Here is a 12,820-nt window from a genome sequence, read left to right on the forward strand (position 1 = left end):
TGTCTACAGAAGTCATACAAGCATATACACATATCCTGAACACCAATACACTATTTCATGCTGCATTCTAGGCATCATTTTCAGGTGACCGGTACTATGTATCTGTTGCTTCTTCGGCATTTATTCTTGATATTAGTGGAAAGCAGGCCATATATACTTAGAACTGAGAAAGAAAGAGTGAAGACACCAAGAAATATAGAAGAAAGAGGCAAAGGAAGGCAGAAATAGGCAAGATAAAGAATTATTTGGTTTCACGATTCGAAAAAGTTATAGTTTATTTTGTATTCAGTGTACATATATTTCAGTTTAAGGACACTTCCTCATTTTCCCCACATAAAATAGCTTTCTATAAATAAATAAACAAGGTAAAAATTTCAATAAATTTCATTTGATCAAATTCTGAAACTTTCCCAGAGCTCCCACTGTGCCAAAAAAATTAATTGTAGAAAAACTATGTTGAAAGCAATTACGTACATTCTGAGGACAAAAGAGGATTTTTATTACAGGAATAAATGTTTGTCTCTCACAGAAAATTTAATTTTCAAAGCCATCATTTGTATGTTATTTCAAATTGCTCTGACTTTTCTCACATTTGTCTGTCTAAAAAGAACATGTGAAGTCTTCTCTGGGATCATTGCAATACACAATACATTGGAATAAATTAAAATTACAACAAAAATGTTTAAAGCAAACAATTTTCTCCTTAGACATCCTTCAGTCCTACAGTCACTACAAAGAAATATAGTAAAGGACAGGGAGGGAGGAAGAATGAATATTTGCTATCTTATTTACTCAGTTGCCATGTGAGTAGAATTCATATCTATAAATGTATGTATATAAATTGTGTTTTTCAGTGTTTTTTATTTAATTTAAATTAGAAACAAGTTTGTTTCACATGTCAATCACAGCTCCCTCTCCCTACCATACTCTCCTTCCCTCCTTCAACTCTCCCCCAGCCCCTCCCCCAACCCCCACTCCACTCTCAAAGGAGCATAAGGCCCTTACTGAGGGATCTCAAAAGTCTGTCACATGATCCAGGGCAAGGCCTAGGCCCTTCCCCATGTGTTCAGGCAGAGGCAGCATTCCTCCACATGGAATGGGCACCTAAAGTCCATCTGGATGACAGGGCTAAATGCTGATCTATTGCCCCAGGCCCCAAAGAATGCTGAGGCCTCCACACTGACAACCACATTCAGGGGGTCTGGTTCAGTTCCATGCTGGCCTCTCGGCCATCAGCCTGGGGTTTATGAGCTCCCCCTTGTTCAGGTCAGCTGTCTCTGTGGGTTTCATTCACCAAGTCTTAACCTCTTTGCTCATCACTCTCTGCAACTGGGTTCCAGGAGTTCAGTTCAGTGTTTAGCCGTGGATGTCTGCCTCTGCTTCCTTCAACCACGGGATGAAGGCTCTAAGATGGCATAAAAAGAAGTTGTCAATCATGCTATCAGGGAAGGGCATTTAAGGTAGTTGCTCCACTATTGGTTAGATTGCCAGTTGGTGTCATCCTTGTAGGTCTCTGGACATCTCACTGGTGCCAGATCTCTCTTCATACCTATAACGGCTCCTTCTTGTTTTTATTATTATTTTAATTTTAAATAGCTTGTTTTACATGTCAATCCCAGTTCCCTCTCCCTCCCCTCCTCCCATACCCGCCCACCATCCCCCCCCAGCCTCCCACCCTATCACCATTTCCTTCCACATAGGAGATATCTAGAGTCTGTCATTTTACTCAGGGAAGGGTCCAGGCACTCCCCTAAGATTCCAGTCTGAGGGAGCATCCCTTTTTTGTGTTATGGACACACGATGTCTGTTTGTATGGCAGGGATAAACACTGATCCACTGCCCAGGGCCCCATACGTTCTATTATGGTATCTCTCATCCTTCTTTCCTCTATTCTTCCCTTGACTCAACTTTCCTGCTCTCCATGTCCCCCTCTCTTCTCCTCTCCACCCCTTCTCTTTCTACCAGCTTCCTTATGGTAGACTAATTCCCATTTTTCTGAGGAATCTCCATACTGATTTCCAAAGTGGGTATACGAGTTAGCACTCCCACCAGCAGTGGAGGAGTGTTCCCCTCTCTCCACATCCTCTCTAGCATAAATAGTCATTGGTGTTTTTGGTTTTAGCCATTCTGACAGGAGTAAGATGGTATCTCAGAGTTGTTTTGATTTGCATTTCCCTGATGGCTAAGTATCTCTCAGGCATTTTAAACTCCTCTAATGAGAACTCTCTGTTTTGTTCTGTAGCCCAATTTTAATTGGATCTCTTGGTGTTTTGGAGACTTGCTTCTTGAGTTCTTTGTAAATTTTGGTGATCAGCCCTCTGTCAGATGTGGGGTTAGTGAATATCTTTTCCCATTCTATGGGCTTCCTTTTTGTCTTGTTGACTGTGTCTGTTGCCTTACAAAAGTTTCTCAGTTGCAGGAGGTCACATTTATTGTGGATCTCAGTGTCTGTGCTACTGGTGTTCTGTTCAAGAAGTGGTCTCTGGTACCAATTAGCTCAAGGATACCTCCCACTTTCTCTTCTATGAGGTTCAGTGTGGCTTGATTTATTCTGAGGTCTTTGATCTATTTGTACTTAAGTTTTGTGCAAGGAGATAGACATTGATCTATCTGCAGTCTTCTACCTTCCAATATCCAGTTATGCCAGCACCATTTGTTGAAGATGCTATCTTTTTGTTAATTTTAGCTTCTTTGTCAAAAATCAAGTGTTCATAAGAGTGTGGGTTTGTATCAGGGTTTTCAATTTGATCCCATTGGTCTACCTATCTATTTTTGTGCCAATACCAAGCTGTTTTCAGGACTATATCGCTATAATAGAGCTTGAAGTCATGGATGGTGATGCCTCCAGAAGTTCCTTTATTGTATAGGGTTATTTTGGCTATTTTGGGTCTTTTGTTTTTCCATATAAAGTCGAGGATTGTTCTTTCAAGGTTGTGAAGAATTGATAAATTGTATTTTTAAATGAAATGTTTTATTGGTAAGAACTGTGTGCAATGTGAATATAGGAAGAAAATTAATAAGCATCAGAATGACAATTGATTATGTGGTGATTTGGATTTTAAAAACATTTCCATAAAGTTTTAGTTTTTAGACTAGGAATTCAATGGGCATACAGAAAATGCAACAACTAAGTCAATTTTGACTAACTGGGTTGGCTTTCCTGGCTTTCCCCACTGTGATGACATACAGCCTACATATACATATGATAACTAGAGGAACGATTCACATATTTAAGTGGACAAATCCAAAGTCATCTGTGCATTATCTTGTATACAGCTTATGTTTTGTAACATATATTCCTCATCTTACATTTGTAACTAAACAGTTTATGGCTAAATCTGTTTTTTGCAAGAAATTTTAACATAATCCATAAAAAATAATTTTTAAATGTTCATTTTTTGCAATAGATGTAGCAGCATAAGCTAATGATTATGAAGACAGGTTTTTAGTGCATCAATGACATAAATAATGAATATGGTTAGGAAATCTAACAGTACTAAATGACTTATGTTCCCCATGTATTTGTAAACTAGAAAACTCAAAACAAACAATTGAGCTCCTTATTTCTAATCTTTAAAAGGGACTTCAACAGATCCCTCTATTTACATAATAAGAAACTCATGAGCAAGAGACTTTGGAATGAGAAAGTATTAAATTTGTAATGCCTAAATGCCAGACTCAGGCCCAAAATCTTTCATAATATAACAAAGGGCAGTGGTATTTCACACTCTGTATTCTAGCCGTACAATGTAAACACATTGCCATTTCCGCTTACATTTGTGTTTTCCTTTTCACAATTTAGTAATAATGATATTAAAGTTAGATTATTTGGTAGAGTGTACACTGGAGTAAAGGTCTTCATTATTTAAGAGTCCAAGGTCATATGAGGTTATTTAGGCAAAATGAGAAACAGTACAAGAGAGCCTTTTCTTGTGGCAACTCTGTCCTACAAATAACTGCAGGAAGATCATTTTCTCCTTTTAGTAAATACTACCTCCTTCCTAGAGTGACAGTGGCTTTTCTTATATAGTATTTTTTTTCCTTTTTTAATTAAATTAGAAACAATCTTGTTTTTCATGTCAATCCAGTACCTTTTTAATCCGTTTTTTTTTTTAATTTTTGTTTTGTTGTTTTAGTCAGGATCATAGCAACATTTTTTCTATTGTTTTCCTTTTCACCTCAAATGTATTGTTACATTGATTATTTTGTAGAGGAAAAAAGTGCTGTTTATATTCTTGTTGTTCTGTAAATTATGTATAGTAAATTGAATCTCGGGAGGAAATGGCAATCTTTAAAAGCAGGTCTTTGGAAATAGTTAAGGAATAGTTTGAGTAAAGTCATTTTCAGTGAACTAAATGCCTTTATAAACGCAATTAAAGTATAAAGCCAGGAAGGATTGCTTGTATAGTTTCAAAGCTCAGGGAACTCATGAGATGATAGAGTTGAGTAAGGGAGCCATGCAAATGTATAAACAAAGAGATTGGGCTACTCAAATCCAATGGTGAGTGACAAACGCCAGTAACTAGAATACTGGGGAAAATCAGATAGCAGACAACTTAATCACAAATATTCAATTTGAAAAAGTGATTAACACACACATACATTATCTGTGTACATCATCTACTTTTCTCTCACACTAAAGAAATATGAATGCCAGTGCTGACCTCTGACATCTACTGATAATTATTCATAATCGGGAGAGAATGGACACACTCATTAAGTGTTAGCCTCACCTAGAAAATGAGGGAGGGAGTCAGTTGAGTCTCTGGAGATGACATTCTCTCCTCATACATTTCTCCACGTCATGTTAAAGACTTCCTGAAATCAAGCCTGGTATACACTGTGAAAGTTTTATAATGGAAAGACACAGGATGCACAGGACAGCAATGGGAAAGCAAGCAAGAGGGTTCTTTTCAAGGGGGGAACAGGTTCAATTTATTCTGTAATATCAGCAGCAGACAAACTTAAAATGGAGATTTTAGTGTTTTCCTCCAGTGGTCTGGGGTTGGGCTCAGATATAGGTGCCTGTAAGAAGCACTTGAAGCAGAGAACAGACTTGTGAGATATAACACACAAAGGCATGCATGGATGTGCATATTACCAAAGGACAGAAAACAGAGCTCCCAGTCATATAGCCCAATCAAGTCTCAACAACTTAATTTTGAGAGATATTTCTCAGTAAAAGCATCATATTTAACTTCAGATTCATCACATTTCCTAAAACTAATGTGTTAGTTCACATGCATAAAATATTTACTGCACACACATTTTCTAGTTTGTATCATAGGAAAATTCACTTGGATATATAATGCCATCAGTAAAGTATGTCTGACAGCCACTTTAATGAAGTAAAACTATTTCTCCATTTGTTTAAGCATATTAATTAGGACAAAGCCCACACCCAGAGCTGAACTCCTGATCTATATGCACAGTTTAATAATCATTGTACCATAGTGATTAGAATGATTACAGGGCCACTGTGAAAAATTCATTTGCAGCAGCTAAGGCAACAACTTTGAATTTGTGTTGAAAAACAATTACTGAGCTTAATTAGGAGCATGTAATGATGACAGCAGTTATTTCAGGGATTGATTCCAAAATTAAAGAGAGCTGGCAAACTAAGTATGGTATATACCCTTCTCTTTGAAAATGATAGCGAACAGGAGGTCTGAGACCATGCCCTGTAAGTGAATTATGAAAGACAGGTTTTTAGTGAGAGCAAGGAGACTATTGGCATCTTGAGACAGGTCTGCAGGAAGGAAAGTTTCCTGCTTTTTGCGTTCTAAGAGCACAAACAAGAAGCAGTATGTACAAATTACTATTGAAATAATGTTGGGAAACTTATGCTGTATAGATGGACTCTTTGATGGCTGCTGTTCATCTTCATTTTATTAAAAAGAAGCCAGGTCCGTCCGATATTGGTGGTACACTCTTTTAATCCCAGCACTGGGGAGGCAGAAGCAGGTGGATTGCTGTGAGTTCAAGACCAGCCTGGTTTACAAGAGCTAGTTCTAGGACAGCCTCCAAAGCCACAGAGAAACCCTGTCTCGAAGAGAGAGAGAGAGAGAGAGAGAGAGAGAGAGAGACAGAGAGAGACAGAGACAGAGACAGAGACAGAGACAGAGACAGAGACAGAGACAGAGAGAGAGAGAGAAGATGACATATGTAGGGATATGTAGGAGGTGGGCAAATCATTTCTTCAAATCCCCTGGTTGATTTGACATTTGAGTCATCACTTGCATCTTTAATAATAGTATAAAGGAGTGCACAATTTTGTGTTTCTTTTCAGTTTTAGTAGACATTAGTCAGATTTTCTCCAGTAAATCTGTCACAATGCTGCCTCCCCCAAAAAAATCAATGGTATTCAAAATAACTTTGTAGAATGTCATTCCTTTTTGAAAACTGGGTATATTACATAGGAAGAGGCCATTTAGTGGTAGGCTCAGGACAAATTACCCTAAAGCAATTATCTTCCACCTGTGAGTTATGACCCATTTTGGAAGTCAAAGGGTTCAACCATTCGAAAACACAGATATTTACATTATGACACATAATAGTAGAAAAATAGAGTTACAAAATAGTAACAAGAATAAGTTTATTCTTGGGGATACCAGCATCAGGAAGGTTGATAACAACAGCCCTAAAGCCTGGAATCAATAGCAGAAGCAGAAGGTCTTTCACATATACCTCTCACCTTTCTATTTTTAAACTAAGAATATAGTTTTCATTTCACAAGTCAGTTTCCAAGGACCCTAATCAAAGGAACTTACTTTTTTCTACAGATACATAATCAATGAAAACATGAACAGTCAGTCCCTATTGAATTTTCACTAACTCTGAACATCAGCTCTTCTTTTTATTTTTATCCTGACAACTGAACACTCTTAATTAAACCTAGCACTACATACACACGCATCTGTCTGTAATTAGGGATTTTGTCTCTGAAAACTCCAATATCATGGAAAAGCTACACTGAAAGACTGTGTGTGTGCTAATATACAGTTATAGCCCTTCAACCATGACTCTGACAATAAATGAAGAGAGGTTTGGCTTTTTTATCTCTATTGTTTTTACCTCTATAAGTGCAAGCTATGATTCATTACTTTCAAATGTCTATTTCCATAAATACTTTATGTGACTACACACAACTTGTAACTTTGAAATATATATCATTAATGTGCAATGTTTATAATTTAAAATATGAAGTTGGGAGGTTTTCAGTTGGAGAAGTGAATCTAGTAAGATGGTTTGAGTGCATATTTACTGGCCTTGAAGTGACCAAATGGTGTCTTATGAAGCTAGTTCTGCTTCTTTCCAAATAGTGCTAATGCCCTGTATTATGTAGACAATTCATGTACTGAAGGACTGTTAAATAATTGCTAACCCGAGATTTTGACTTCTTAAAATAAAAAGTTCTCAAGCTGTATTTGTTTTGCTAGCATATAATTTTAGGTTGGCTTTCCCGAGTGCCATTAAAATATTTTCAACAAGATTAATTTTCCTAGTGGCAGACTCACAAAGACAATTTTGAAGCTGTCGGTTTATTATTGTTTTGTTATCAACCTTGAATGGGTATTGTCAGATCCTTGCTGGATTTCTCTGTGCTGGATATAATGTAGCCTTCTTGTGTTTCTGTCTCTAAATCATTTCTGACATTCAGTTTTACAGTGTCAAATGTGGGGATTCAGATATGCTATACATTATTTGAAAAGTCTCTAAAGAAATAGATGTCAGAATTATTGACTTATGTCTAATTTTATTTGCCATGTTAAGAGTTCTCATCATTTGCTGGTTTCATGCGAGTGAGTATTTGTAACTTTTGAAGGGTAAAGAGCTTCCAAACAACCTATCAGATTGTATCAATGGCCCTAGAACAGTTGTATTTCCAGGCTTGGTAGCATAGCCTTTAATCTCAGCATGTGGAAAAGTAAAATATGAGAACTGCTAGTTCCTAGTTCCCAGCCAGTCAGGACTTTAAAGTGTGTTTGGAGTCAGCATGGGCAACTTGGTGAGAAGATGTCTGAAGACAAAAAAGAAATTAAAATGACTCAGTAGATGTATCCCAGTGGTACAGAACATAGGTAACAGTGTGTGAGGTTGGTCCTATTTCAAACCCAGGACTACTAACAAAAACAACACTATTACCTTTAATAAATCTACAGAGATCATGTAATCACATGCTTTGTTTGTTTATTTTTGTGCTTATAGGAATTCAAACAGTATAATTTTATAATAAAGAGCATTCAGTTCCCTATATTACATATGTAATTTTATTTCTTTTTTATCTTCAAAGGTGGAAACAAAATGGCACAGATATTGATTTCAGAATGAGTTATCACTACAGGTTGGATGGAGGCAATTTGGCTATCAGCAGCCCCCGCACAGATCAAGATATTGGCACATACCAGTGTTTGGCCACCAACCCTGTGGGTACCATTCTTAGTAGGAAAGCAAAACTACGGTTTGCATGTAAGTTTGTGGAAAAATTTCATACTCAATATGACCTGGAAAATAGTCTGGTGATGTTGGGCCAAAAAGGTAGCCTTTTCAGTAGCCTGCTTTTATGTGTATAAAAAGTTTTGATTTTATAAATCTAGGATCCCAAGGATAATCGAAATCTGTTATATTTTAGATAGAAAATATTTTTTAAATTGTATATTCTGAAGTATTCTTAGAAACATCTCTAAAAGTGCCACATATAATATTAAGACGACATATATAATATTGTTGCCCTTTCATGTTTTTCTTTTGAGTAAGGTATTAATTATGAATAGTACCACAACCCAAGGCAGTGGTGTCATGTGGGTCAGGAGGGTGTTTCTCTAGGAACAGTGATTATACACCCACAGTGAGAAGTAGGTGGAAATAAAGTGTTTGCCACAGGCAGGCTTTATATTAACTGTAACAATGTCCAGCTGCATCACATAAATGTCATCCAAGTAATTACCTTTGTGACATTTGGGGACATTAGCAGATGAACAATAGACACTGCTTCTTATATCCTTTATATATAGTGATTCCAGGGACTAAAATGCTTCATATTGGATTCATTGAAAGCCTTGTTTGAGAGTAATTATATCCCACAGTGTGGACAAAGTAGAAGGCTTGCTTTTCCCCCTTGGATGATTCCCTGTACTCTAAAAAAGCCAGGGAACCACAATATTACTTGTTTCTGTTTGGTAACTCATGGGAATATCTGTTATGTCTATAAATTTCAAAAAAACAAATTTAAAGATTTTGCTTAGAAATGTGAGTCTCATCCTACCCAGGAAAAAGTAAGTACTCTAGTGATGTGCAGATATATTCCCAAGTTTGTTCAGCACCAGAGATCCCATGATCTCCACAGAGTGCAAGGAGGTTCAATGTTTGGAAGACAGCTCGATTTTGTTATATGCATATAATCAATAATTATTGCAGTTGATTTCTGCATTCCATCTTGGAGAATCACTTGAAAATAAAATAAGGAGAAAAACATGGACACATATCCTACAGAAATGTGCAGTTGTTAGAAGCTAACTGATTAGTTTGGAAGGTAGACATCTCCAGAATATTGGAACCAGATTACACACTGACAAATTCCAAAGGAAATGTAATATGACATAGAATATTTATTTGTGATGCTCCTGTGTTTCTGTTGGGTTATGTGTCAAATATCTGGCCCTGGCATAGTGGTGTAGGCATACAATCACATTACGTGAGTGCTGAGAGTGTCCCAATAAAAAGACAAACACACAAACAATTTAAATAAATCCTGAATATTTATATCTGAAAGTACTACATTGTGTTTTACATACCCACATATTTCTTCTTAATTGCTTTCACCCTAAAAAACACTTTAAAATTTCTTATATGATTTTAAACTGTCTGTTTTAGGCTAAAGAAATACTCGAATCTGAAACTTTTCATAACTAAAATATATTGCCCAAATAGAAAAAAAAGTTAAACTAAAAAGATGTTGAATTATTTACTTTCATGAGTCAGATAAACCAATTATTTCATCATAGATATTCATTATTTTTTCCTTGTTAGTCTAAAGGTTAATGCCTACTGTGCTTGTCACACAAGCTTAAGGACCTAAGTTCAAACTGAGCACCTATATAAAAAAGCTGAGTGTTAATGACATAACCCTGCCACTTCAACCCAGGGAAGTGGAAACAATAGGATCTTTGGCTTGCAGGCCACCTTATCTAGTTCATTTGGTCAGCTCCATGTTCTGTAAAGAGCCACAAGTCAAAAAATAATCTGCAAATAAGTGAGGAAGTAACATAAAGTTAATCTCCAGCCCTCACAAACATGTACACACACAGGAACAGCATATGACCAAACACACATATTCACTCTATCCATGGAAAGAGTTGATGCACCCTTGTCCAGTATTTGCAAACTTAAAAGCTCTTCGCCACTAAGGCTGACTTAGGCACTAAGATATATTATTTACGATTTATTAAAGCTCTCCTGAGGATTCAGAAAGCAAAGTCTGCCACAAACCATAGAAGCCAGGCACACACCTTTAATCCCAGCAGCCAGAAGCTAGGAGGTGGTGGTACACACTTGTAGTTCTAGGACTCAAGATGAAGAGGTAGACAGATCTCTCTGAGTTAAAGACCACCCAGGAGTACATGAGATTGAATCAGTCTACAAGAGTAACAGATCATATGTCTTTAATCCCGGAACTAGAGGGGTATGACAGATAGAAGCAGGGTCTTCAGTATTCACTAGGAGGCATTCCTTCTCCAGCCACACTTAAGATCGGATGGCTCAGTATCCAGGACGATAGAAAGATAATGAAGTCTCAGGATTCTCCAACCATGCTGAAGAGAGGCAGCAGTTTGAGTCTTGGTGAAGAGCTAATGTGTGGGTCTGCCCCTTCAGTCTGAGCTTGAGGTGAGAGCTAGTGGCCAACTTTGATTTCCAGATCTTCAGCTTGATTCCCAGTATCAGTCTCTGGGTCTTTTATTTATTCATGTTACAACTGACATTGTGAAGAGAGAAAAAGGCCAAGAGTTCTGCCTTCTTGATACTTGTCTGAAAGGCTTCCTGTCTCAACCACTGAGATAGTGTCTAGAGTATAACAAAGAAATTGTAGTCTAGATGCACACTGGCCCAGTGGAGAGTTCCCGAACTTCATGACCTTTATCTTCATTGTTGAATGCATCAACATCTCCTTAAATTAACAATAGTTGTTTGACTGAAAAGGTCATTGGCTGAATAACAATGTGGGTCAAATTCTGGTGTTTCAGATACAGTCATTTCCAAATTCAGCTTGTATGTCTATCATGTATCCAACAGAATGCAATTAGGTCACTTCTCACAATAACACTCTGTTGAGAAATTTACAGATTGAATCTCATGCCATCATTTACTGTATTAAACAATGTCATGGATTACGTGGGAAATGAGTATGAGGATTTTCATTCACATAGACACTTTAGAAATGATATCTCTAATTCTCAATTTCATTATTTCTCTAACTCATCCAATCATTATATACATACATATACACATACATACATCATATACATATTTACATATACAATTACATATTTCTTATATTTTTGGTTGTGAGCCTAGCCTTTAATGGCTGAGCTATCTCTCCAGCCCTACAATTACATATTTCTAATTGCTATTTCACATAGAAAACACTTCTAGTATATATATAAAGTTTTTCTCATGTTTCAAAGGTTATTCAATGTTTTTATTTGAATGTATCAATTAAACTAAATAATGTTTTTTAATTTTGGGTATATATTTATACACACATTTTGATCATATTTACTTCCCAATTCCTCTATTTTATTCTCCCATACTACTTTTACTTTCCTTTCAGTTCAAACTAGTTCCCCATATGTTTTAATATTTCTGTTGATAACACAATGAGTTTCATTAGGATTGCTTCCATAAACATAACTGATGGTACACAAGCATGGCAGCTTATCAGTAGCTGTGCAACTGAAGCAAATATACCTCCTTCTTTATCAACCACCAATTTTCTATAAATCTTCAGGGAACTGCTGGTCTGTGAAATGCCCAATATTGTTCAGGGTTTGCAAAGGAAATTGTAACTTGTAAAAGTTCCTGAATTCGGAAGCCACGTTTCAAGAGTCCCACAGCCATAAGTCAATATTGCACAATTCTCCATCCCTTCCTCTAGTTCTGACATTCTATATGACCCCTTTTGTATCATGTTTTCTGAACCTAGAAAAGGGTGTGATACAAGGTGTCTCATATATGGCTGAGAATTCAAAAGTCACTTAATTTTCATCACTTTTACCACATATAAGTCTTTACAATTACCACTGTCCATTGTAAAAAGTTTATCCAAACAAACCAGCCAAGAGCACATATCTAAGGATATAAAGATAATTAATTGAAAGGAACTTTGACAGAAGCACCATATTCACTTAATAAGACAATAGCAAGACTTTCCCCACCATAGCTTATGACCTCCTCATTTACAGTGTCTTTTGACTGGGTTTACAGTACCAACTATAAATTCTTTCCTGTGTAGTAAGTCTCCATTCCAACTAGATAGTGAGTTATAGTCCCCATAACAGGCCCACCATTATTGAACCAGAGAGCACAGGTTACCTGACCAATCAGTAGCATTGCACATAGTGTCCACAGCTGAGTATTACTGTTAATGACAATTTTCTCCCAGCAGACTGGAGAGCATGGACAGGCACTAGGAGGATAGACAGCATGGAGTGAATGTCCTTCCCGATTCTAGCTTGATTTCTCAGTCTGGCCAACACAGTATGTGCTCTCTTTGTGAGATAGAGAGTTACTTTCCACAGTCTTTACATATACCAACTCTATTGAA

The 12,820-nt window shown here is 36.8% G+C and overlaps 1 protein-coding gene across 4 annotated transcripts in view; it reads left to right on the forward strand.

Moving 5' to 3' along the window:
- Positions 1-12,820, forward strand: part of Cntn6 (contactin 6) — a 393,737-nt gene that overhangs the window by 165,810 nt on the left and 215,107 nt on the right. For all 4 annotated transcript variants that reach the window (XM_040738250.1, XM_040738246.1, XM_040738248.1 and 1 more), the window contains exon 4: positions 8,294-8,469. In XM_040738250.1, coding sequence (XP_040594184.1) covers positions 8,294-8,469 — 176 coding nt within the window. The remainder of the gene's footprint in view (positions 1-8,293; positions 8,470-12,820) is intronic.

Source organism: Mesocricetus auratus, unplaced genomic scaffold (assembly GCF_017639785.1).
Source record: "Mesocricetus auratus isolate SY011 unplaced genomic scaffold, BCM_Maur_2.0 Super-Scaffold_100676, whole genome shotgun sequence".
Lineage (NCBI taxonomy): Eukaryota > Metazoa > Chordata > Mammalia > Rodentia > Cricetidae > Mesocricetus > Mesocricetus auratus.